At 52.6% G+C, this 26,855-nt stretch overlaps 1 protein-coding gene across 1 annotated transcript in view; it reads right to left on the bottom strand.

The window, feature by feature from the left end:
* LOC132207918 (complement C3-like) overlaps positions 1–26,855 on the bottom strand; it is a 250,276-nt gene that overhangs the window by 129,912 nt on the left and 93,509 nt on the right. The window contains exons 4-5 of the mRNA XM_059643736.1: positions 12,505–12,666; positions 7,539–7,598 (exon numbers count right to left, since the gene is read on the bottom strand). Of these exons, the coding sequence (XP_059499719.1) occupies positions 7,539–7,598; positions 12,505–12,666 (222 nt within the window). The remainder of the gene's footprint in view (positions 1–7,538; positions 7,599–12,504; positions 12,667–26,855) is intronic.

Consider the following 26,855-nt stretch of genomic DNA (forward strand, 5'->3'; position numbering starts at 1 on the left):
CAAGAAAGCTGATGTTTCGGGACGAAACCGTACTTCAGAAAATTGGCGCTGGGGAATCTGAGATAACAAGGTGGAGAGCCGGATGATACTGCTTGGCCAGCTGTTTTCATCCAGCTTTACACCTTCTTATCTCAGATTCTCCAGCATCTGCAGTTCCTACTGCCTCTATTGTTGCCCTTTCACTTTACTGAACTAATATGAGCCAGTAGTTTTGTTTAGGCTCGTGTAATCTTACGGTTATTGGCCTGTACAAAATCCTGAATTAATTTTGATCGACTGACGGGAGGAGAGATGAATTTTATAGAAATTTTTGTTTTCTAACAATTTGCAGAGGGCATCGTGGGCGATTGAAGGACAGTGTTATTAGCCTCCAGGTCTGCGGACTGCATCGTTACCAACTTGCCCATTTGCATATACATACAATATTCATTATGTACCAATGAAACATAATAAACCAATACTGCGTACTAAAAACAACCCTCACATATCAATGGAAATTTAAATGTTTATCATAGAGTTTGAAGAATTGAATTCAATGATACAAAGCAAAAGCCAGTGAAGATGAGTGCAGTTGGTCAGCACTTTTGCCACTAACTGGAGGTTGGCAGTTTGAGGCAGGAACAAGCAACTCTGTCTAACTCCAAGGGCAGCATGGTGGCTCAGTGGTTAGCACTGCTGACTCACAGTGCCAGGGACCAAGGCTCGATCCCACCGTTGGGCGATTTTCTGTGCGGAGCTTGTACATTCTGCCCATGCCTGCATGGGTTCCTGCTGGGTGCTCTGGTTTCCTCCCACAGTCCAAAGATGTGCAGGCTTGGTGTCTTGGCAATGCCAAACTTGCCAATTGTGTTTAGGGATGTGTAGATTAGGTGTGTTAGTCATGGGAAATGTAGGGTTACTGAGGAAAGGGTCGGGGGATGAGTCAGGGTGAGATGCTCTTTGGAGGGTGGCTGTGGACTTCTTGGGTCAAAAGGGGCTTGTTTCCACACCGTAGGGATTCTATGATATGGAAGTATCTTTTGAAGTGGACATTCATGGGTGTGCTGTAACAGAGACCTTGAAATACTGCACAACAAATATTTGGAACTAGACTGTCAATTCAGACATAGCATCAAAAGAGGTCATGGAAGTTGTCACCCATATAAAGCAGGATTGATGAAAATCCAGCAGGAAATGGTGTCAAAAGGCACAGTATCTTTTATTCACCTCCAGTTATTTTGTCCAAGGCACTGGATGCTGGCAGGATTGAAACATTTAAGAAATGCTTCACAAATCACATATAAGGACCTGCACATCTTTGAACAATGGGAGGAAACTGGAGCACCTGGCAGAAGCCTCTCGCAGACGCGGGGAGGACGTGTCAATTCCACACAGATAGTTACCCAAGACTGGAATCTCAATTGGCTCCCTAGTGCATGAGCAGCTCTAACCACTGAGCAACTACCTTGCCCAGAAGGGCTTTTATAAGCGCATACATTATTTCCATTAAGACAGATCTAATCCTCTATGTCAAATCAAAATAACATATTGTCGATATCATGACAACAATCATAAATGATTTTGAATAAGTAAATCAAAAAAATTGAAATAGTTTCCAAGCCTAAATGCTAGATATGGTGCAGTTAAGATGAATCGCGCAACAACAAAAAGGCCATATTTTATGTGACCATTGGTAACACTTGAAAACTTGCAACAATTCGTCGCCAGTAGTGCTCTGAAGTGGCTTGATGATGCACTCCTTCATACACTGGAATGAAACTCCAAAGATCACAAATTCTCATTCAATACCATGTTATCACAGTGACTGCATCAACCTGTGTTTATGGACCTGACTGGAAACCCACACAACATGCATAAACAAAAAAATAATCTAAGGTAATAAGAGAAAAAAATGTATGTATGCAACGTCTTTGAAAAGCAATTATTTGTAGCGGCTGCAAGCCCATAAGGAATCTCGTTTCGCAGATTATATTCATTTGCACTGCAGGTCATGCCAGTCAGAATCAGTTTTCGTTTCATGACAGATAACTAAAATGTCCATTACAATGAACTTTGGTTGATCAGAAGATTTTAAGTAAGGATTATGTCTTGTGTGAGCTGACGGCATTAGGGGATGGAGAAGGTACACGCACTGCTGGCATTTTGACACCATTGAATGAGCAAGCGTGGACGCAAAGGTTGTAACAGGTAACAACTGTACAGGCAATATCTTTTGAGCTCCTTCCGAGCCGGCCTGGAATACTCTAAAGCTGTGCTAGACCCTCACTTCCTCCACCTTATGTACGCTGCCTTTTCTTTTTGACAAGAAGCACCTCTGCACCCGTCATCCAAGGCTCCTTAATCTTACCTCTTCTTACCTGTCTCAGAGGAACAAATTTATACATCACTCGCAACAACTGCTCCTTGAACAGCCTCCAGATGTCTGCCGCGCCCTTTCTGTGGAACAATTGCTCCCAATCTGTACTTCCCAACTCCTGTCTGATAGCATCATAATTTCCTTGACCCCAGTGAAATATCTTCCCCTGGTAACTGCTCCTTTCACTTTCCATGGCTATGGTAAATGTAGAACATAGAACATAGAACGCAGAACAGTACAGCACAGAACAGGCCCTTCAGCCCACAATGTTGTGCCAACCATTGATCCTCATGTATGCACCCTCAAATTTCTGTGACCACATACATGTCCAGCAGTCTCTTAAATGACCCCAATGACCTTGCTTCCACAACTGCTGCTGGCAACGCATTCCATGCTCTCACAACTCTCTGCGTAAAGAACCTGCCTCTGACATCCCCTCTATACTTTCCACCAACCAGTTTAAAACTATGACCCCTCGTGCTAGCCATTTCTGCCCTGGGAAATAGTCTCTGGCTATCAACTCTATCTATGCCTCTCATTATCTTGTATACCTCAATTAGGTCCCCTCTCCTCCTCCTTTTCTCCAATGAAAAGAGACCGAGCTCAGTCAACCTCTCTTCATAAGATAAGCCCTTCAGTCCAGGCAGCATCCTGGTAAACCTCCTCTGAACCCTCTCCAAAGCATCCACATCTTTCCTATAATAGGGCGCCCAGAACTGGACGCAGTATTCCAAGTGCGGTCTAACCAAAGTTTTATAGAGCTGCAACAAGATCTCACGACTCTTGAACTCAATCCCCCTGTTAATGAAAGCCAAAACACCATATGCTTTCTTAACAACCCTGTCCACTTGGGTGGCCATTTTAAGGGATCTATGTATCTGCTCACCAAGATCCCTCTGTTCCTCCACGCTGCCAAGAATCCTATCCTTAATCCTGTACTCAGCTTTCAAATTCAACCTTCCAAAATGCATCACCTCGCATTTATCCAGGTTGAACTCCATCTGCCACCTCTCAGCCCATCTCTGCATCCTGTCAATGTCCCGCTGCAGCCTACAACAGCCCTCTACACTGTCAACGACACCTCCGACCTTTGTGTCGTCTGCAAACTTGCTGACCCATCCTTCAATCCCCTCATCCAAGGAATTAATAAAAATTACAAACAGTAGAGCCCCAAGGACAGAGCCCTGTGGAACACCACTCATCACTGACTTCCAGGCAGAATATTTTCCTTCTACTACCACTCGCTGTCTTCTGTTGGCCAGCCAATTCTGTATCCAAGCAGCTAAGTTCCCCTGTATCCCATTCCTCCTGACCTTCTGAATGAGCCTACCATGGGGAACCTTATCAAATGCCTTACTGAAGTCCATATACACCACATCCACAGCTCGACCCTCATCAACTTTTCTAGTCACATCCTCAAAAAACTTGATAAGGTTTGTAAGGCATGACCTACCCCTCACAAAGCCGTGTTGACTGTATTTGATCAAGCCATGCTCTTGCAGATGGTCATAAATCTTATCCCTCAGAATCCTTTCTAACACCTTGCAGACGACAGACCTGAGACTTACTGGTCTATAATTCCTTTCTTGGAGAGGAATTACATTTGCCTCTCTCCAGTCCTCAGGTACGACTCCAGTGGAGAGCGAGGATGCAAAGATCTTCGCAAGTGGCGAAGCAATTGCATTTCTCGCTTCCCAAAGCAGCCGACGACAAATCTGGTCCGGGCCGGGCGACTTGTCAATCTTAATGTTTGACAACATTTTCAGCACATAAACATGAGTTTCAGCACATGTGAGGCTCTTGCGGTCACTGTCGCCAAAGTGTTCTCCCACCACGAGATCTGACACCTGTCCTGGCTCATCGCCGAGCACCAAATCCAAAATGGCCTCCCCCCTCGTCGGCCTGTCCACATACTGAGTCAGGAAACCCTCCTGAACACACCTGACAAAAACGGCTCCATCCAAACCATCTGCACTCAGGAGGTTTCAATCTATATTGGGAAAGTTGAAGTCACCCATAACAACAACCCTGCTACGTTTGCACTTTTCAACAATCTGCTGGCCAATGAGTTCTTCGATCTCCCAACTGCTATTTGGGGTCCGTAGAAAACCCCCAGAGAAGTGACTGCTGCCTTGCTGTTCCGAACTTCGACCCACACTGACTCAGTCGACAAACCTTCCTTGGCAACCTCAGCCCATACAGCCGCAGTAGACGAGTCCTCAAAGGTTCTTTCAGCCGCCGTTATACTGTCCTTGACCAACAAAGCCACACCTCCCCCTCTTTTACCACCTTCCCAGACCTTAATGAAAGATCTAAACCCGAGAACCTGCAACATCCATTCCTGACCCTGCTTTATCCATGCCTCCGAAATGGCCACAACATCGAAGTCCCAGGTACCTATCCAAGCTGCAAGCTCACCTAACTTATTCCGGATACTTCCGGCATTAAAGTCGTCACACTTCAATCCAGCTTGCTGTCTGCCAGCACACTTCTGTGACAGTGAGGTCCTGACCATGTCCTCCCTACGCTCATCCTCCTGTGTACTGGGACTACACCTCAGTTTCCCATCCCCCTTCTGAGCTCGTTTAAATCCAACCGAATGGCACTAGCCAATTTCCCACCCAGGATATTGGTGCCCCTCTCATTCAAGTGGAGACCGTTCTGTTTGTTCAGGTACCACCTTCCCCAGAATGAGCCCCAATTGTCCATGTACCTGAAGCCCTCCCACCTGCACCATCCCTGCAGCCACGTCTTCAGCTGAAATCTCTCCCTGTTCTTTGCCTCGCTATCACGTGGTACGGGTGACAAACGAGTGACGACCACTCTGTTTGTTCTCGCTCTCAACTTCCACCCTCGCTCCCTGATATCCTGCCTGACATCCCGATCCCTCTTTCTACCTATGTCGTTGGTGCCTACGTGGACCACGACTTGGGGCTGGTCAACCTCTCCCCTCAGGACCCTAAACACACGATCCGAGACATCACAGACCCTGGCACCTGGTAGGCAACACACCAATCGTGAGTCTCTTTCGTTCCCGGCAAATCTTCTATCAGTCCCTCTAACTATCGAGTCCCCAATGACTATCACTCTCTTCCTATCCCCGCTTCCCTTCTGTGCAAGAGGGACAGACTCTGTGCCAGAGACCTGGACCCGACTGCATACCCCTGCGAAGTCGTCCCCCGGAACAGTATCCAAAATGGTATAGTTGTTTTTCAGGGGAGCGACCGCAGGGGATTTCAGAGGAACGACCACAGGTCAAGCTACACCGGGTAAACGTGCATTTTTGGCTGAAGAAACATGTGTTTCAATGTGAGCTAATGGAAGAAGCCATGGAGTCAAAGCTAAACATTTCGACAATAAGACAACCATTCTTAAAAGCAGCAGACAGCGTGAAAAAGAAATGAGCTGCTTTAATATCCACTTAAAATTTATGTGGAATATCAAATGGAATTTTCTTATTGACTCCATTGTGCAATCATGTCGAGCTAAAAATGTTAACTGCATTAATTAATACTAATCAGAAACGGACTTTGTAGTAAATGGTTTGACGATTTTCTGTATCTGGAACATCCCTTTTCCTTCTCGAACGAAGATCGTATCAACCTGTGGTACCAAACTGTGAGTCAAATGGATGGGACACATAATCTTTAAATTCCTCATCAAAACAGTCTAATCGTATGGTTCTGTGCAATAAAAGAGAAAGAATAAACATGTTTCCCACAATTTTGCTGATGTTTACGAACAGAATGCTCAAATTCAAAAAGTTTGGGCTGGCATGTCTGCTTCCTCCAGCCTGTTTAAACTGTTCCATTCAATGTGAAATTTGTGTTAAGTTTTAGCACACAGGTCTATTTGATCTGCGCCACCACCTTCTATTAGTCATACATGCTTTCCCCCTCTTCCTGTAATACGTTCCTTGAAGTGTTCAATGAGATTTTGATTTTAAATCTTATCGTCATATTCTTTTGATTCTCAAGCATCAATGAATCTGATGTCGCCGCCATTCCATGCAGTGCACAGCACGTCAAACAGGAGTCTTGCTCTTGCCATGAGCACTGAGGTAGTATGGGGTCACAACTGTCTCATAGTTCGGAATGAAATTCTACATATAGGGCTATGAAGAGTCATGCAGTTAATTTTATTTGACATGCTATTTCTTTTCTTCACAAATATGCTGGATTTAAAGTGATCTTCACCCTCATTTAAAATGAATCCAACGTAAAACCAGCAAATCCAAATTTTAATTTGAGTTCAGTGTTGCACAAATATATGACTTTTTTAAAAATTATATTCAAGTCAACATTAACATTTCATTCCCTGACACGGGGTGAACTTACTTTTAAATTCCAATTTTCATTTGGTATTAACGGAGAGGTGAGCCTTTTTGCAAGCACCGAAAGGCTGCACCAGTTTATGCTAAAACTTGCGGAACTGTAAGTTTCACAAATATGTTCCTATTAAACACTAATTCCTATTGAAGCAGTATGAAGCTAAATTCATTCAACTGGACAGCAAAAACGGTCAAGATTTTAAAAGCAAGCAACTATTTTGAAGTCACTCTTCGAACTAAATTCCATCTTGGTGTGTGAGAGTCCATAGGTTCCTCACTCTCAACAAACCATTCAACTGTCATGCAATTACTGAAACACACAGACAAAAAACATGAATGTTAACAGTCACTAAGATTTTGAGAGTGATTTGGAATTCGTACTCAATACCCCCTGGGGAAAATCTGTTCCAATCTGGATAGTACTCACTTATTACCATCCCACCTACCTTCCCCAGCACCTCCTCCCCCTCCACGCTATTTGTTTCTGAGCTCCCTTCCACCCTCCATTTCTCAGGAAGGGTCCTGACCCAAAACCTCAACTTTCCTCAGCCTCTGATGCTGCCTGCCCTGCTGTGTTCCTCCAGCTCCACAATGTGTTATCTCAGACACCAACATTGGCAGTTCTTACTATCTGGATAACTCATTCTCACCTTGTCACAAGTGATTTATACTCATTATCTTTTCAGATGACGCATGTACATGTATATACATAAATATACATATTGCACTTTTATGCCTGAACCACTAACATAGAGGATATTTTAAAAGAGTCTCTTCATATCTGCATGAAAGAGAAATCATCAAGGTCATAACTTTCATTTGAGGAATAACTCGAACATTCAAAGTACTCACAGTCAGTGTCCCATTTCCTTGACCAGTCAATTTGATGTGAATCTTTCTTCCAAGTGGAAACTATAACAGCAATTATATTTGAGAGTCAAACACTTCATTGCATCACCAATATTTCCTTGTCTGTTTGAAACATAACATAATGAAATAATCATGGACAGATTGGCCAACAGTGAAATTTAATGTGTGTTATGGCAACTCAAAATCACAACCATTGAAGTGATCTTTAAAAAGCTGCTGTCATACAACAGAGCACTTTTTGAGATTCAGTGATGAACATACTTCCTGAGATGCAAATAATATATGCCAAATTAATTCCAAAGAATACCTTTACAATTAAAAAGAAGCTAAAAATCTCTTTACATTGCGAAGCTTGTCAGATTGCTATTAGTCAATGGAAATCGTTCAGAACAATTATTTATTCCCAGATGAAAAGGAAGTGTATACATATCATTTTCACATCTTATCCAAGAGAGAAAAAAAATCACCTTCATGAATGCATTGTCAAACAAGAAGACTCACAAAAAAAGTCATTTGGCCCATTGAATATTCCTCCATCATTCGGTGAGATCATGGTTGATCTCATTACATTTATCATGACACATTTCCACCAAGCCCTCCTTATAGCTAATGCATTCCGATCCAAGTAACATCCTGGTAAATCTCCGTTTCTGTGTCATGCCTTGTCTTTCTAAATATTTTTTCAGTCATCTACAAATTTAGCCACAGCACAAGCACCTCTTTCCTCCAAGTCATTAATAAACAAGCTGAAGACCTGTGGTTCCTTCAGCACGACCTCATTTCTTACTGACAAGCCAACCCTGGCATCTCCGTCCATTTGTATCGGAGATAATGGGAACTGCAGATGCTTCAGAATCCAAGATAACCAAGTGTGGATCTGGATGAACACAGCAGGATGAACACGCAGAAGTAGAGGGGTCTCGGCACAAAACGTCAGCTTTTACGCTCCTGAGATGCTGCTTGGCCTGCTCTGCTCATCCAGCTCCACACTTTGTTATCTCTGTCCATTTGCCTGTTCTTTCTATCGGACATGAATCATTGGATATTTCGTTCCTAACACTTATCCCCTAACAACCACCTCTCTGTGATACCCAAAGTGATGTATCTGTCAATTTCAATCTGCTCCACAAACTCATTCACTTTGTTTCATACACTCCCTGCAATTCAATACAAGATCTTCAGTCTGGCATTTACAGCCACCCTTCTTATCTGCTGCAGCTGAAGTGAGACTCCTGACCATTTCCATACTTTTTGTCCTATTACTTGCTCTGGAAACTTTGCTGAGCACTTACCAGCTTCTAACTTTTTCCACAATTTTCCATGCAACGGAGCTCACCCACTCCACACTTTTTATTTTAACGCCCTAGCCCCAGACCCAGCTCTGTATTTTGCGAGGATACTTGTCCCAATATGATTCTCGTCGAGCCTATAACACCAGAACGACTCCCTCCTTCCCCATACCGATGCCAATGTCCCATGAATTCAAACACATTTCTGCCATGCCACCATTTGAACAACGTACATCTATAATAATGTTCACAACGTGCCAAATTGCTCAGTTAATAATCCAGAGATTATTACCATTCTGGTTCTGCTTTCTCACCTCAGCACCTCGGTGCTCATCATCCCTCAGCAGAACCTCTTTCCTCTTTCTTCCATATCAATGGTACCTGTGTGGACCACGATAGCTGGATTTCTACTCCTCCCACTTCAAGTTCCTTTGTAGCCGAGATGGAATATCCTGAACCTGGGCACCAGGCAGGCAACACTACTTTTGAGACTCTCGATCCTGGTCACAACGAACAGTGTTCATTCCCCTAACTATACTACCTCTGATTATAACTACATTTCACTTTTTATCCCCTCTTCAATGTCCCCCTGTACCACAGTGCTACAGTCAGTTTACTCATCTTCCCTATACCCTGCACTCTCATCCACACAGGAAGAAAGAATCTCAAACCTGTTAGATAAGATCAAAGGCCAAGGTTCCTTCTGCACTACATCCTGGATCCTTCCACCTGCCCTGTTCTTTGTCATTGGCCACTGACCGAGTTTCAGCTAGTTAATCTAAGGTGTGTGACTGCCTCCTGAAGCACAGCATTCCCTGGTAACTCTGCCCCACATGATTTGTTGATTGGTAAAAATTGAGATTGCAGTTCATCAACCCTAAGCTGGAGTATGGGGCCTGACCACTCGCCCGTCATGTAGGTACAAATCATCATCTGGCCTGGCATCTCCATTTCAATTACTTCGATCTTAATTTGATTTGAAAACATTCTGGTCTTTTAGTTTGTAGCCTGTAAATATTTCTCCGATTTACTTTCAATCTGAAAGCTACCGATAATAGATTCTTAAACCAGTAGCGATCACCAACCAATGAACCTGGTTCACCCTCTCGGTCACTGATTCTGGCTTCAATTCACCCTGTCTCAAAAAAAATGCTTACGAACTATCAGGCAAAACAAGCAAGCAAATGGCACCTCTTACCCTCTGCACTGACTTACCGCATTGCCACCAAGTTCCCCAAAATATATATTCACTTGGTGCATTTCACTCGAGATGTCATCTCTCCTTCCAGAACGTGCAAAGCATACTGATCCATAGCAATAGACTACCTTCAAAACCTCAGCTCTTAGCTTATTACTTTTGAGTACATTCTCAAATGCTTTCTCCAAGTCCAAACACAACACATTTACTGGTTTTCCTCTATTAATTCTCCTCCCAAAACTTCCTCCAAAAACCCAAACAAATTAGCCAGACATAATTTCTCTTTCATCAGGCTATGGTGATTCTGTTTGATTAGATTATGATTTTCCAAATGTCCTGCTATTATTTTCTTCATAGTTGATTGCCACATATTTCCAACAATAGATGTTAGGCTGGTTCGGTTGTAGTTATCTTCTTTTTGCCCCTCTCCTTTTTAAACAGGGATGTCACATCGGCAGTTTTCCAGCCCTCAGATGCTTCTCTAGAATCTAAACCTTTTTGGGAAATTACAATCAACGTATACACCGACTCTGAAGCTCATTGTTGAGAATTTTAGAAAGTAAACCATCACGGCAAAGAGTCCAATCTGCTTTTACTCCATCAGATTGTCTACTGCTACGTCTCTCATGGTAGTGATGGTGTGGTAGTGACGGGCTTAATTCCTCCCTGTATTCTTTCGTAGTAAGGGGATCCTTGAAGTATCTTCCACTGTAAAGACTACCCTTATCTCATTATCACTGATAATGGGAACTGCAGATGCTGGAGAATCCAAGAGAACAAAGTGTGAAGCTGGATGAACACAGCAGGCCAAGCAGCATCTCAGGAGCACAAAAGCTGACGTTTCAGGCCTAGACCCTTTTCTCATTATCATTGTTTCTTGATTTAAAAATTAACCTGGCCGTTACAGCCTAGCATATGATTAATGGCATTACCTCGAAAACCTTCTTGGCTGAAGTGTTCAATAAATTGCTACAACCTGAAAGAAGTAATTCTTCCCTGAATTAATGGGCAACCAATTTGAAAATGTGGCCTCTGGTCGTAAAATCTTTCACAAATGGGAGTAATCTCTCCGGATATACACTATCAAGCCTCTTAAGAATCTTACATGTTGAAAAAATAACATTGTTTTCAATCTTATAAACGCCAGTGAACGTAGTCCCTGCCTGCCCAACTTTCCGAAGCATAGCAATCCCCTCCGCCATTTCCGAAATCAACCCAGTCAACATGGGGTGTACGGCCTCCGCAGCATTCGCTCTGTGGCCGTACATGACTTGTAAGTTACCATCTTGCTGCTACAACTCTACTTCTATTTACGATGCAGTCCTCTGTCCATTCGAACATACTACCCTTGAACACACAGGCTCTTTTCCTTCGAGACACCTTACGAGCTGTACCTTATCAAATGCTTTGTTGAAATCTCAATGTACGACATCAACTGGTGGTCCTTCATCAGTAATGTTTGTTTCCTTCTCAAAGCACTGTAGCAAGTTTGTCAAGTATTATTTCCCCGTTATGAAAGGATGTTATAGCACACTCAGTACCCTGTTATTTCATCTTTCATTGCCGGCATGAACATCTACCCAGGTTGACCTAAATTGGCAATACTGGCTTGCTATTTTGTCGAAGTATCTTTGTAATAATGGTGTTATGTTCACAATCTTTCAATCCTCTGAGAATTTTCCACAATCTAAGGATTCTTGGAACATTATCATCAGTGCCTCCATTGTATCTGTAGCTGCGCTGTTCAACATGAGAGGATACAACTCATCACACCCCTTGGATATTTTCTCTCCTGATTGGAGTCATGTTTGGAATTTTGTGCAGTGACATTCACTTTTAACAGTTTGCTAAATACTACCAGGAACAGAAATTGTGATCCATCTGCAACTAAACTAAAGCTTTCAGCACAGAAGGAAGTCTTTCAATTCATTATGAACCTAATAACTCCTGAAAAGGGCAATACAATTTGCCTCAGTCCATAAATGTTCTTCCTCCAACATCCTGAGATGCATCATCTGTATTTCTTCAAATTTACCACAGATTCTGTTTCAATCACCCTTTCAGCAATACGCATGACAACAATTCGGCATTTTTAGTCCCCCTGCAGCCTCCGTTGCACACGTGCATTGTTAGATGATTATTTATTTGTGTGCCTGCTTTTTTGCTCAATGGATAAAGGTAAATTTCTGTTCTTTTGTCATCAGAGCTATTGCCTCCTCACTCTCATCCTCCTTGTTTTATCCTGTACTGGAATATTTAATTTGTTGACATATCTGAAATATGTTGTTGAATGGATTGGGTTTTGTAACATTGCGTTCCCCATAGACCATCTACCGATGCTGTTGCTTGTTCTAACAGTTATTATCTCGCAGAGTGGAAAATGCAGTTTGAAAGCAATGGAACATTATCGATGATGAAGTTGATGCATAAATTGCTGCGATCTTCCAAACTACAAACTCACCTTCAATTCTTTCTCGGTCAGAGCATTATGCCGGCGCAAATGAATCGTGTTCTCAATGGGACTTCCAAAACCATGGAATTGAATTTGCATGTTGATTTCTTCTTCCCTCTTCAGAAATGCAAAGTAGTATCGTGATGAAGCTTCCAAGGCGATGATTGTGTCCTTCACTGAACGGAAAAGTGACTTTTAGATTCATGGAAATATTTCACTACTTCTATAGACTTGAAAGGCAAACATTCTCCCTGCATATGACCCAGTCTCATTTTATCGTATCTTTCTGATTTTACATGCCACGGGATAATCATTGCAGTGTAACAGAAATGTTGATCATGGAAATTTATCAGTGTTTTCATAAATAATGGCAAATTTTCAACATCTTGCAATTGTATTAAGGCTCAGTCTCATCACACCTCGCCTGCTGCACAAAGACATTCTTACACTGCTTTGAATGTTAGGGCTCAAACAAAACACAATCATGACACAAATGCATCAACACACTACTTTCAACAGGATCTGATAACCTTGCCAGGCACTGGAGGGGTTGCGGAGACTGGTGAGTGGATAGTCATTCCTCTGTTCAAGCAGGATAACAGGGACTTTCCAGGAAACTACAGTCTGGTGAGTGTCTCATGTCTCAAAGGTATGGGCTAATAAGGGACAGCCAGCATGGCATTATGCGGGGCAGGTTATGTCTTACCAAGTCAGTTGAAGTTTTCAAGGAGGTGGCAAGGGTGATCAATTAGGGTAGAACAGTTGATAACATATCCATGGATTTTACGAAGGTTTTCAACAAGGTCCCTCATGGTATGCTCATCCAGAAGATTAAGATCCATGAGATCCATGGTGACTTGGCCTGCCCATATAAGGCAGACGGTAGCGGTGGAAGGCTCACAAAGAGAACACAGTGTAGGGCTGGAGGAACACAGCAGGCCAGGCAGCATCAACAATGTCAGCTTTCCTGTTCCTCTGATGCTGCCTGACCTGTTGCGTTCCTCCAGCTCCACACTTGCTTAACTCTGATTCCAGCATCTACAGTTCTTGCCGTCTCAGTGGTGGAAAGCTGTTTTTCTGGCTGCAGCTCAGTGACGAGTGGTGTTCCACATCGATGTGACTTCTGCTGTTTGTGATATATGTAAATGACTTGGTTGCAAATGTAGATGGGGGATTACTAAGGTTGCAGATGATATAAGGACCAATGGACTTGTGGACAGCATGGAAGGTTGTCAAAGGACACAGCAAGATACAGACCAATTGCAAACTCGAGCGGAGAAATGGCCGATGGAATTTAATCTGGGCAGGCATGAGGTGTTGCATTTTAGGAGACCAAGTGTTAAGGAAAGGGATACAGTTAATGGCAGGATCCCAAACAGCAGTGATGTCCAGAGGGATCTTGGGGTCCTAGACCATAACTCCCTGACAGTAGCCACACAAGTAGATAGGGTGGTCAAGAAGGCATATCGCATGCTTGCCTTTATGCTGAGGGAAACTCAGTGCAAGAGTCAGGATGTCACACTGCAGCTTTCCAAGACTTTGGTGAGACCACACAGAGTATTGCATCCAATTCTGGCCGCCACATTACACTAAGGATGTGCAGGCTTTGGACAGGGTGCAGAAGAGATTTACCAGCATGCTGACTGGAATAGAGGGTATGAACCAGAGGGAGGAGCTGGAAAAACTCTTCGTTTTCTCTGGAGCAGGAGAAGCTGAGGGCAGGCTTGATAGAAGTCTATAAAATTAGGAGATACATAAATACAGCTAACGGTCAGAAAATTTCTCCCCCGGAGTTGAAGTGTCCACTATTAGGGGAAATGCATTTCAGCTGAGAGGTGGGGGGGAGTTCAAAAGAGATGTGAGGGGCAAATATTTCACACTGAGCATGTTAAAAGTGTGGAATACATTGCCCGGGGTGGTAGTGGATGCAGATACGATGAAAGCATTTAAAAGGGTCTTTTAGTTAAGTGCACGAATATGCAAGGAATGGAGGACTATGGATCAAGGACAGGCAGAAGGGATTATTTCATTTGTTGTCATGTTGCCCCAACATGGTGGGCCAAAGGGCACATTGCTGTTGCTGTCGTGTTCCAAGTTTTATGCTCACCTGTGTCATGATTGCAAAAAGTAGGATTGGAAAGAATTTTTGAGAAGCGTTTGTGAACATTATTTCATCTAAGGACAAACGGGAGAAGGATGAGGTGACACAGCACAATCAGATCTTGGAGGCCATGATGAATCATAGGGACGTCACAAGCACCAATGATCAGAGGGATCTCAGGATCTTGATGTGTATGCCTGTTGATCCCCCAATGTAACGGACCAGGTCGTTGAAGTGGTTTGGAAGGCAGATTGGATACTTGTCTTTATTAGACTTAATATTAAGTGGTAGAGTTTCAGAATAGGCAGGGTATGTACAACACTGTTGGGCCTAACCAACATTAAGTCAACAATGAGAAAATACAGTGAGACTTGGACAACGATCAGGCTTGGCCTGATAAAGGATAAGTACCATTTGCACCAGACAAGTGCTCAGCAGCAATCAGCTCCAACAAGACAGAATATGACCATATCCAAAAAATTCCATGTCCTTACCCTCACATCATCGTTACATTTATTTTTTTTTAAATGTGCAAGTGCTATCCAAGCCATGCAAGGCTATGGGTGTTGGAAATGAAGTCAGAACAATTCAGTGCTTGTCCTTGACTGTTAGAATCTGTCAGCTTAAGAATGTATTTCTCCTGTATTGTAGACTACTGAGGTGCTTGGTTATCCACTAAACCAAGGTTAACACTGATCTAAAACCAAACTGGGTCAGTTATATAATCAGCAGTAGCCAGGTCCATAGTGCAAACCACCCTGCTGTGGGACAGAGTAAGGCAAATCCAAGTGAGCGAGCGTGGTTGGAGACTCATTTGTTGGGGGCATAGATTCTGTCGCCACATTTGAGACACCAGGGCCGCGTGTTGCTTCCCTGGTGCAAGGTCAAGGGCATCTCTGAGTGGTTGCAACAAATTCTTAAAGGGGAGGGTGAGCAGCCAGAGGCCACGGGGCACGTTGGTACCAATGACATAGGCAGAAAGAGGGATGACATCCTGCGGGCTATGTACAAGGAGTTAGCAAAGAAGCTGAAAGGCAGGACCGAGAGGGTAATAATTTATGGGTTGCCATGAGTGCCACATGTTAGTGAGCTAAGTCATAGAAAGATAGGTGAGATGAATGCATGGTTAAGGAGCTGGAACAGGGGGCAGGGTTTCCGGTTCATGGATCATTGGGACCGTATCTGAGCAAGGGGTGACCTGTCTGAGAGGGATGGGAGGCAAAACGCTGTGAGCGGGTCAGGACAGAGGGGACAAGTCGTTGTGAGCGGGTTACGACGGAGGGAACAAGTGCCTGTGAGCAGATCAGGAAGGAGGGGAAAGTCGCTGCGAGCAGGTCAGGGCTGCAGGGGCAAGTCGGTGTGAGCGGATCAGGACGGAGGGGGCCACTGCCTGTGAGCGGGTAAGGACTGCGGGGGGCAAGTCGCAGTGAGCGGGTCAGGTCTGCGGGGGGAAAGTCGCAGTGAGCGGGTCAGGGCTGCGGGGGCCAGTCCCTCTGAGCGGGTCAGGGCTGCGGGGGCCAGTCCCTCTGAGCGGGTCAGGTCTGCGGGGGCCAGTCACTGTGAGCGGGTCAGGGCTGCGGAGGCCAGTCCCTCTGAGCGGGTCAGGGCTGTGGGGGCAAGTCGCAGTGAGCGGGTCAAGTCTGCGGGGGCCAAGTCGCAGTGAGCTGGTCAGGGCAGCGAGGGGCAAGTCACTGTCAGCGGGACAGGACTGCGGGGGTCAACTCCCTGTCAGCGGGACAGGACTGCGGGGGGCAAGTCGCAGTGAGCGGGTCAGGGATACGGGGACCAGTCCCTCTGAGCGGGTCAGGACTGCGGGGGGCAAGTCGCAGTGAGGGGGTCAGGGCTGCGGGGGGCAAGTGGCAGTGAGCTGGTCAGGGCAGCGGGGGGCCAGTCCCTGTGAGCGGGTCAGGGCTGCGGGGGCCCAGTCGCAGTGAGCAGGTCAGGGCTGCGGGGGCAAGTCCCTGTCAGCAGGACAGGACTGCGGGGGGCAAGTTGCAGTGAGCGGGTCAGGGCTGTGGAGGCAAGTCCCCGTGAGCTGGTCAGGGCTGAGGGGGGGCAAGTCGCAGTGAGCGGGTCAGGGCTGCGGGGGGCCAGTCCCCGACAGCGGGACAGGACTGCGGGGGGCAAGTCGCTGTGAGCGGGTCAGGGATACGGGGACCAGTCCCTCTGAGCGGGTCAGGGCTGCGGGGGGCAAGTGGCAGTGAGCTGGTCAGGGCAGCGGGGGGCCAGTCCCTGTGAGCGGGTCAGGGCTGCGGGGGCCAGTGCCTGTCAGCGGGACAGGACTGCAGGAGGGCAGGTCCCTCTCAGCGGGACAGGACTGCAGGGGGGCAGGTCGCAGTCAGCAGGTCAGGGCAGCGGGGGGCAAGTCGCAGTGATCGGGTCAGGGCTGCGGGGGCCCAGTCGCAGTGAGCAGGTCAGGGCTGCGGGGGCAAGTCCCTGACAGCGGGACAGGACTGCGGGGGGCAAGTCGCTGTCAGCGGGACAGGAATGCGGGGGGCAAGTCCCAGTCAGCGGGAGAGGAATGCGGGGGGCAAGTCCCTGTCAGCGGGACAGGACTGCGGGGGACAAGTCGCAGTGAGCGGGTTAGGGATACGGGGGGCAGGCCCTCTGAGCGGGTCAGGGCTGCGGGGGGAAGTCGCAGTGAGCAGGTCAGGGATGCAGGGGCATTTCCCTGTCAGCGGGACAGGACTGCAGCGGGGGCAGGTCGCAGTGAGGGGGTCAGGGCTGCGGGGAGCCAGTTCCTGTGAGCGAGTCAGGTCTGCGGCGGCCAGTCCCTGTGAGCGGGTCAGGGTTGCGGGGGCCAGTCCCTGTGAGCAGGTCACGGCTGCGGGGGCCAGTCCCTGTGAGCAGGTCAGGGCTGCGATGGGAAGTCGCAGTGAGTGGGTCTGGGGAGCGGGGGGCAATGTCGCAGTGAGCGGTTCAGGGCTGCGGGGGGCAGTGTCGCAGTCAGCGGGTCAGGGCTGCGGGGGGCAGTGTCGCAGTCAGCGGGTCAGGTCTGCGGGGGCCAGTCCCTCTGAGCAGGTCAGGGCTGCGGGGGCCAGTGCCTCTGAGGGGGTCAGGGCTGCGGGGGCCAGTCCCTCTGAGCGGGTCAGGGCTGCGGGGGCCAGTCCCTGTCAGCGGGACACGACTGCGGGGGGCAAGTCGCAGTGAGCGGGTCAGGGCTGTGGGGGGCAAGTCGCAGGGAGCGGGTCAGGGCTGCGGGGGGCCAGTTCCCGTGAGCGGGTCAGGGCTGCGGGGACCAGTCCCTCTGAGCGGGTCAGGACTGCGGGGGGCAAGTCCCTGTGAGCGGGTCTGGGCTGCGGGGGCCAGTCCCTGTGAGCGGGTCAGGGCTGCGGGGGGCCAGTCGCAGTGAGCGGGTCAGGGCTGCGAGGGCCAGTCCCTGTGAGCGGGTCAGGGCTGCGAGGGCCAGTCCCTGTGAGTGGATCAGGGCTGCGGGGGCCAGTCCCTGTGAGCGGGTCAGGGCTGCAGGGGGCCAGACGCTGTGAGCGCGACAGGACTGCAGGGGACAAGTTGCTGTGAGCGGGTCAGGGCTGCGGGGGCCAGTCCCTGTGAGCGGGTCAGGGCTGCGGGGGCCAGGCCCTGTGAGCGGGTCAGGGCTGCGGGGGGCAAGTCGCAGTGAGCGGGTCAGGGCTGCGGGGGCCAGTCCCTGTGAGGGGGTTACGGCTGCGGTGGCCAGGCCCTGTGAGCGGGTCAGGGCTGCGGGGGGGCAAGTCGCAGTGAGCGGGTCAGGGCTGCGGGGGCCAGTCCCTGTGAGCGGGTCAGGGCTGCAGGGGGCCAGATGCTGTGAGCGCGACAGGACTGCAGGGGACAAGTTGCAGTGAGCGGGTCAGGGCTGCGAGGGCCAGTCCCTGTGAGCGGGTCAAGGCTGCGGGGGGCAAATCGCAGTGAGCGGGTCAGGGCTGCGGGGGCCAGTCCCTGTCAGCGGGACAGGGCTGCGGGGGCCAGTCCCTGTCAGCGGGACAGGACTGCGGGGGGCAAGTCGCAGTGAGCGGGTCAGGACTGCGGGGGGCCAGTCGCAGTGAGCGGGTCAGGGCTGCGGGGGCCAGTCCCTGTGAGCGGGTCAGGGCTGCGGGGGCCAGGCCCTGTGAGCGGGTCAGGGCTGCGGGGGGCAAGTCGCAGTGAGCGGGTCAGGGCTGCGGGGGCCAGTCCCTGTGAGGGGGTTACGGCTGCGGTGGCCAGGCCCTGTGAGCGGGTCAGGGCCGCAGGGGGCAAGTCGCAGTGAGCGGGTCAGGGCTGCGGGGGCCAGTCCCTGTGAGCGGGTCAGGGCAGCTGGGGGCCAGTCCCTGTGAGCAGGTAAGGGATGCCGGGGCCAGTCCCTGTGAGCGGGTCAGGGCGGCGGGGGCCAGTCCCTGTGAGCGGGTCAGGGCTGCAGGGGGCCAGACGCTGTGAGCGCGACAGGACTGCAGGGGACAAGTTGCTGTGAGCGGGTCAGGGCTGCGGGGGACAGTCCCTGTGAGGGGGTTACGGCTGCGGTGGCCAGGCCCTGTGAGCGGGTCAGGGCTGCGGGGGGCAAGTCGCAGTGAGCGGGTCAGGGCTGCGGGGGGCAAGTCGCAGTGAGCGGGTCAGGGCAGCTGGGGGCCAGTCCCTGTGAGCAGGTAAGGGATGCCGGGGACAGTCCCTGTGAGCGGGTCAGGGCTGCAGGGGCATTTCCCTGTCAGCAGGACAGGACTGCAGGGGGGCAGGTCGTAGTGAGCGGGTCAGGGCTGCCGGGGGCCAGTCCCTGTGAGCAAGTCAGGGCTGCGGCGGAGAGTCCCTGTGAGCGGGTCACGGCTGCGGGGGCCAGTCCCTGTGAGCGGGTCAGGGCTGCAGGGGGCCAGTCGCAGTGAGCGGGTGAGGGCTGCGGGGGCCAGTGCCTCTGAGCAGGTCAGGGCTGCAGGGGGCAAGTCGCAGTGAGCGGGTCAGGCCTGCGGGGAGCAAGTCGAAGTGAGCGGGTCAGGGCTGCGGGGGGAAAGTCGCAGTGAGCGGGGCAGGGCTGCAGGGGCAAGTCCCTGTCAGCGGGTCAGGACTGCGGGGGGCAAGTCGCAGTGAGCGGGTTAGGGCTGCGGGGTGCAGTGTCGCAGTTAGCGGGTCAGGGCTGCGGGGCAGGCCCTCTGAGCGGGTCAGGGCTGTGGCGGAGAGTCCCTGCGAGCGGGTCTGGGGTGCGGGGGGCCAGTCCCTGTGAGCGGGTCCGGACTGCGGGGGGCCGGTCCCCGTGAGCGGGTCAAGGCTGCGGGGGGCCGGTCCACCTGAGCGGGTCAGGACTGCGGGGGGCAAGTACCTGTCAGAGGGACACGGCTGCGGGGGGCACGTCGCAGTGAGCGGGTCAGGGCTGCGGGGGGAAAGTCGCAGTGAGCTGGTCAGGTCTGTGGGGGCCAACTCGCAGGAAGCGGGTCAGGGCTGCGGGGGCCAGTCCCTCTGAGTGGGTCAGGGTTGCGGGGGGCAAGGCGCAGTGAGCGGGTCAGGGCAGCTGGGGGCCAGTCCCTGTGAGCGGGTCAGGGCTGCGGGGGCCAGTGCCTCTGAGTGGGTCAGGGCTGCGGGGGCCAGTGCCTCTGAGCGGGTCAGGGCTGCGGGGGCCAGTCCCTCTGAGCGGGTCAGGGCTGCGGGGGGCAAGGCGCAGTGAGTGGGTCAGGGCAGCTGGGGGCCTGTCCCTGTGAGCAGGTAAGGGATGCGGGGGACAGTCCCTGTGAGCGGGTCAGGGCTGCGGGGTGCGAGTCGAAGTGAGCGGGTCAGGGCTGCGGGGGGAAAGTCGCAGTGAGCGGGACAGGGCTGCAGGGGCAAGTCCCTGTCAGCGGGTCAGGACTGCGGGGGGCAAGTCGCAGTGAGCGGGTCAGGGCTGCGGGGTGCAGTGTCGCAGTTAGCGGGTCAGGGCTGCGGGGGCAGGCCCTCTGAGCGGGTCAGGGCAGCGGGGGGCAAGTCGAAGTGAGCGGGTCAGGGCTGCGGGGGGAAAGTCGCAGTGAGCGGGACAGGGCTGCAGGGGCAAGTCCCTGTCAGCGGGTCAGGACTGCGGGGGGCAAGTCGCAGTGAGCGGGTCAGGGCTGCGGGGTGCAGTGTCGCAGTAAGCGGTTCAGGGCTGCGGGGGCAGGCCCTCTGAGCGGGTCAGGGCTGCGGGGGGCAGGTCCCCGTGCGCGGGTCAAGGCTGCGGGGGGCAAGTCCCTGTCAGCGGGACACGGCTGCGGGGGGCAAGTCGCAGTGAGCAGGTCAGGGCTGTGAGGGGCAGTGTCGCAGTGAGCGGGTCAGGTCTGCAGGGGGCAGTGTCGCAGTGAGCGGGTCAGGGCTGCGGGGGGCCAGTCGCAGTGAGCGGGTCAGGGCTGCGGGGGGCAATTCGCAATGAGCGGGACAGGGCTGAGGGGGGCAGTGTCGCAGTGAGCGGGTCAGGGCAGCGGGGGGCAAGACGCAGTAAGCGGGTCAGGGCTGCGGGGGGCCAGTCCGTGTGAACCGGTCAGGGCTGCGGGGGCCAGTCCCTCTGAGCGGGTCAGGGCTGCGGGGGGCAAGTTGCAGTGAGCGGGTCAGGGCTGCGGGCGGCCGGGACCCCTGAGCGGGTCAGGGCTGCGGGGGGCAGGTCGCAGTGAGCGGGTCAGGTCTGCGGGGGGAAGTCGCAGTGAGCGGGTCAGTGCTGCGGGGGGCCAGTCGCAGTGAGCGGGACAGGTCTGCGGGGGGAAGTCGCAGTGAGCGGGTCAGGTCTGTGGGGGGCAGTGTTGCAGTGAGCGGGTCAGGGCTGCAGGGGCCATTCCCTGTGAGCTGGTCAGGGCTGTGGGGGCCAGTCGCAGTCAGCGGGTCAGGGCTGCAGGGGCAATTCCCTGTCAGCGGGACAGGACTGCGGGGGGCAAGTAGCACTGAGCGGGTCAGGGCTGCAGGTGGACAGTCGCAGTGAGTGGGTCAGGACTGCGGGGGGCAAGTCGCAGTGAGCGGGTCAGGGCTGCGGGGGCAGTCCCTGTGAGCGGGTCAGGGTGCGGCGGCCAGTCCCTGTGAGCGGGTCAGGGCTGCGGGGGAAAGTCGCAGTGAGCGGGTCAGGGCTGCGGGAGCCAGTGTCGCAGTGAGCAGGTCAGTGCTGCGGGGGGCCAGTTCACGAGAGCGGGTCTGGTCTGCGGGGGGCCCGTCCCCGTGAGTGGGTCAGGGCTGCGGGGGGCAGGTCGCAGTGAGCAGGTCGCAGTGAGCAGGTCAGTGCTGCGGGCGGCCAGTCGCAGTGAGCTGGTCAGGTCTGTGGGGGGCAGTGTCGCAGTGAGCGGGTCAGGGCTGCGGGGGGCAGTGTCGCAGTGAGCGGGTCAGGTCTGTGGGGGGCAGTGTCGCAGTGAGTGGGTCAGGGCTGCGGGGGCAAGTCACTGTGAGCGGGTCAGGACTGCGGGGGGCAAGTCGCAGTGAGCGGGTCAGGGCTGTGGGGGGCAAGTCGCAGTGAGCGGGTCAGGGCTGCGGGGGGCAAGTCGCAGTGAGCGGGTCAGGGCTGCGGGGGGCCAGTCGCAGTGAACGGGTCAGGGCTGCGGGCGCAAGTCCCTCTCAGCGGGTCAGGGCTGCGGGGGGCAAGACGCAGTGAGCGGGTCAGGGCTGCGGGGGCAAGTCCCTGTCAGCGGGACAGGACTGTGGGGCGCAAGTCGCTCTCTGCGGGTCAGGGCAGCAGGAGCCAGTCCCTGTGAGCTGGACAGGACTGCGGGGGGCAAGTTGCAGTGAGCGGGTCATGGGTGCGGGGGACAGTCCCTGTGACCGAGTCAGGGCTGCGGCGGGCCAGTCCCTGTGAGCGGGTCAGGGCTGCGGGGGACAGTCCCTGAGCGCGGGTCAGGTCTGCGGGGGGCAGTGTCGCAGTGAAATGGGTCAGGTCTGCGGGGGGCAAGTCGCAGTGAGCGGTTCAGGGCTGCGGGGGGTAAGTCGCAGTGAAATGGGTCAGGTCTGCGGGGGGCAAGTCGCAGTGAGCGGGTCAGGGCTGCGGGGGCCAGTCCCTGTGAGCGGGTCAGGGTGCGGGGGCCAGTCCCTGAGCGCGGGTCAGGTCTGCGGGGGGCAGTGTCGCAGTGAGCGGGTCAGGGCTGCGGGGGGCAGTGTCGCAGTCAGCAGGTCAGGGCTGCGGGGGGCAGTGTCGCAGTCAGCGGGTCAGGTCTGCGGGGGCCAGTCCCTCTGAGCAGGTCAGGGCTGCGGGGGCCAGTGCCTCTGAGGGGGTCAGGGCTGCGGGGGCCAGTCCCTCTGAGCGGGTCAGGGCTGCGGGGGCCAGTCCCTGTCAGCGGGACACGACTGCGGGGGCAAGTCGCAGTGAGCGGGTCAGGGCTGTGGGGGGCAAGTCGCAGGGAGCGGGTCAGGGCTGCGGGGGGCCAGTTCCCGTGAGCGGGTCAGGGCTGCGGGGACCAGCCCCTCTGAGCGGGTCAGGACTGCGGGGGGCAAGTCCCTGTGAGCGGGTCTGGGCTGCGGGGGCCAGTCCCTGTGAGCGGGTCAGGGCTGCGGGGGGCCAGTCGCAGTGAGCGGGTCAGGGCTGCGGGGGCCAGTCCCTCTGAGCGGGTCAGGACTGCGGGGGGCAAGTCGCAGTGAGCAGGTCAGGACTGCGGGGGCCAAATCGCAGTGAGCGGGTCAGGGCTGCGGGTGGCAAGTCGCAGTGAGCGGGTCAGGGCTGCGGGGGCAAGTCGCAGTGAGCGGATCAGGGCTGCGGGGGGCAAGTTGCAGTGAGCGGGTCAGGGCTGCAGGGGCCAGTGCCTCTGAGGGGGTCAGGGCTGCGGGGGCCAGTCCCTCTGAGCGGGTCAGGGCTGCGGGTGGCAAGTCGCAGTGAGCGGGTCAGGACTGCGGGGGGCAAGTCGCAGTGAGCGGGTCAGGGCTGCGGGGGGCAAGTCGCAGTGAGCGGGTGAGGTCTGCGGGGGCCAAGTCGCAGTGAGCGGGTCAGGGCTGCGGGGGGCAAGTCCCTGTGAGCGGGTCTGGGCTGTGGGGACCAGTCCCTGTGAGCGGGTCAGGGCTGCGGGGGGCCAGTCCTTGTGAGCGGGTCAGGGCTGCGGGGGGCAAGTGACAGTGAGTGGGACAGGACTGCAAGGGGCAAGTCCCTGTCAGCGGGTCAGGACTGCGGGGGGCAAGTCGCAGTGAGCGGGTCAGGGCTGCGGGGGGCAAGTCGCAGTGAGCGGGTCAGGGCTGCGGGGGGCAGTGTCGCAGTTAGCCGGTCAGGGCTGCTGGCGGCCAGTCCGCGTGAGCGGGTCAGGGCTGCGGGGGGCAAGTGACAGTGAGTGGGACAGGACTGCAAGGGGCAAGTCCCTGTCAGCGGGTCAGGTCTGCAGGGGGCAAGTTGCAGTGAGCGGGTCAGGACTGTCGGGGGCAAGTCGCAGTGAGCGGGTCAGGACTGCAGGGGGCAAGTCGCAGTGAGCGGGTCAGGGCTGCGGGGGCCAGTCCCTCTGAGCGGGTCAGGGCTGCGGGGGCCAGTCCCTCTGAGCGGGTCAGGGCGGCGGGGGCCAGTCCCTCTGAGCAGGAGACAGTGACACCTGTCCAAGTCAGGCAGGGAACCCACTTCCATCAGTCACCACACCCTATTCCCAGAGTCACGGCATCACATTGCACTCAGTCACTGCATCCCATTTCACTCAGTCACTGCATCCCATTTCAGTCAGTCACTGCATCCCATTTCACGCAGTCACTGCATCCCATATCCCATAGTCACTGCATCTCCTTTCCTCAGTCACTGCATCCCATTTCTCACTGACACTTCATCAAATTTCCGTCAGATACTGCATCCCACTTGCGCAGTCACTGCATCCCATTTCACTCAGTCACTGCAGCTCATGTCACTCTCTTACTGCATGCAATTTCCATCAGTCTCTGCATCTCATTTCTCACAATCACTGCATCCCATTTCACTCAGTGAGTTAATCACATTTCACTCAGTCACTGCATCCCATTTCCCTCAGTCACTGTATCCCGTTTCTCACTGACGCTGCATCCAATTTCCGTCAGGTACTGCAACCCATTTCCTCAGTCACTGCCTCCCATTTTCCACATTCACTGCATCTCCTTTCCCACATTCACTGCATCTCCTTTCCCACATTCACTGCATCTCCTTTCCCTCACTCACCGCATCGCGTTTCGCTCAGGCACTGCATCACATTTCCCTCAGTCACTGTATCCCATTTCCCTCAGTCACTGCGTCCCATTTTACTCTGTCAGTGCGTCCCATTTCACTCAGTCACTGCCTCCCATTTCACTCAGTCACTGCCTCCCATTTCAGACAGTCACTCCCATTTCCCTCAGTCACTGCATCCCATTTCATGCAGTCACTGCATCCCATATCCCATAGTCACTGCATCTCCTTTCCTCAGTCACTGCATCCTATGTCACTCAGTCACTGCATCGCATTTCACTCAGTCACTGCATCACATTTCCCACATTCACTGCAGCTCCTTTCCCTCAGTCACTGCATCCCAATTCACTCAGCCACTGCATCCCATTTCACTCAGCCACTGCATCCCATTACCCCAGTCACTGCATCCCATTACCCCAATCACTGCATCCGATGTCCCCACAGTCACTGCATCTCATTTCCCTCAGTCACCGCATCGCATTTCGCTCAGGCACTGCATCGCATTTCCCTCAGTCACTGCATCCCATTTCCCTCAGTCACTGCATCCCATTTCAATCAGTCATTGCCTCCCATTTCACTCAGTCACTGCCTCCCATTTCACTCAGTCACTCCCTCCCATTTCACTCAGTCACTGCATCCCATTTAACAGAGACAGTGAATCCTATCCAAGTGAGACAGTGAATCCATTTCCATCAGTCACCGCACCCTATTCCCCACAGTCACGGCATCACATTACCCTCAGTCACAGTATCCCATTTCCATCAGTCACAGCATCCCATTTCACTCAGTGACTGCATCCCACTTCACGAAGTCACTGCATCCCACTTCACGAAGTCACTGCATCCCACTTCACGAAGTCACTGCCTCCCACTTCACGAAGTCTCTGCTTCCCACTTCACGCAGTCACTGCCTCCCACTTCACGCAGTCACTGCTTCTCCTTTTGCCATTAACTGCATCGCATTTCACTCAGTCACTGCATTACATTACCCTCAGTCACAGCATCCCAATTCACTCAGTCACTCCCTCCCATTTCAGTCAGTCACTCCCTCCCATTTCAGTCAGTCACTCCCTCCCATTTCCGTCAGTCACTCCCTCCCATTTCCCTCAGTCACTGCATCCAATTTCCCACATTCACTGCATGTCCTTTCCCTCAGTCACGCAGCCCATTTAACGAAGACAGTGAACACTATACAGCTGAGACAGTGCATCCGTTTCCATCAGTCACCGCACCCTATTCCCCACAGTCACCGCATTCCATTTCCCTCGGTCACTGCTTCCCATTTCACTCAGTCACTGCATCCCATTACCGTCCATCACTGCATCCCATTTCACTCAGTGACTGCATCCCATTTCACTCAGTGACTGCATCCCATTTCAGTCAGTCACTGCATCCCATTTCAGTCAGTCACTGCATCCCATTTCACTCAGTCACGGCATGCCATTTCACTCAGTCACGGCATCCCATTACCATCCGACAGTGCATCCCATTTCACTCAGTGACAGCCTCCCATTTCACTCAGTCACTGCCTGCCATTTCACTCAGTCACTGCCTGCCATTTCACTCAGTCACTGCGTCCCATTTCACTCAGTCACTGCGTCCCATTTCACTCAGTCACTGCGTCCCATTTCACTCAGTCACTGCATCCCATTTCACGCAGTCACTGCATCCCATTTCATTCAGTCACTGCATCTCCTTTCCTCAGTCACTCCATCCCATTACATTCAGACACAGCATTCCATTTCCCACAGTCACTGCATCTCCTTCCTCTCAGTCACTGCATCTCATTTCGCTCAGTCACTGCATCCCATTTCCATCAGCCACTGCATCCCATTCCCCTCAGTCACTGCCTCCCATTTCACTCAGTCACTGCAACCCATTTCCATCACCCACTGCATCCCATTACCCTCAGTCACTGCATCACATTTCACACAGACACTGCATCACATTTCCCTCAGTCACGGCATCCCATTTCACTCAGTGACTGCGTCCCATTTCACTCAGTCAATTCGTCCCATTACACTCAGTCAATTCGTCCCATTTCACTCAGTCAATTCGTCCCATTTCACTCAGTCAATTCGTCCCATTTCACTCAGTCAATTCGTCCCATTTCACTCAGTCACTGCCTCCCATTTCACTCAGTCACTGCCTCCCATTTCACTAAGTCACTGCAACCCATTTCCATCAGCCACTGCGTCCCATTTCCCTCAGTCACTGCAACCCATTTCCCACAGTCACTGCAACCCATTTCCCA

This window comes from Stegostoma tigrinum, unplaced genomic scaffold (assembly GCF_030684315.1).
Source record: "Stegostoma tigrinum isolate sSteTig4 unplaced genomic scaffold, sSteTig4.hap1 scaffold_204, whole genome shotgun sequence".
Lineage (NCBI taxonomy): Eukaryota > Metazoa > Chordata > Chondrichthyes > Orectolobiformes > Stegostomatidae > Stegostoma > Stegostoma tigrinum.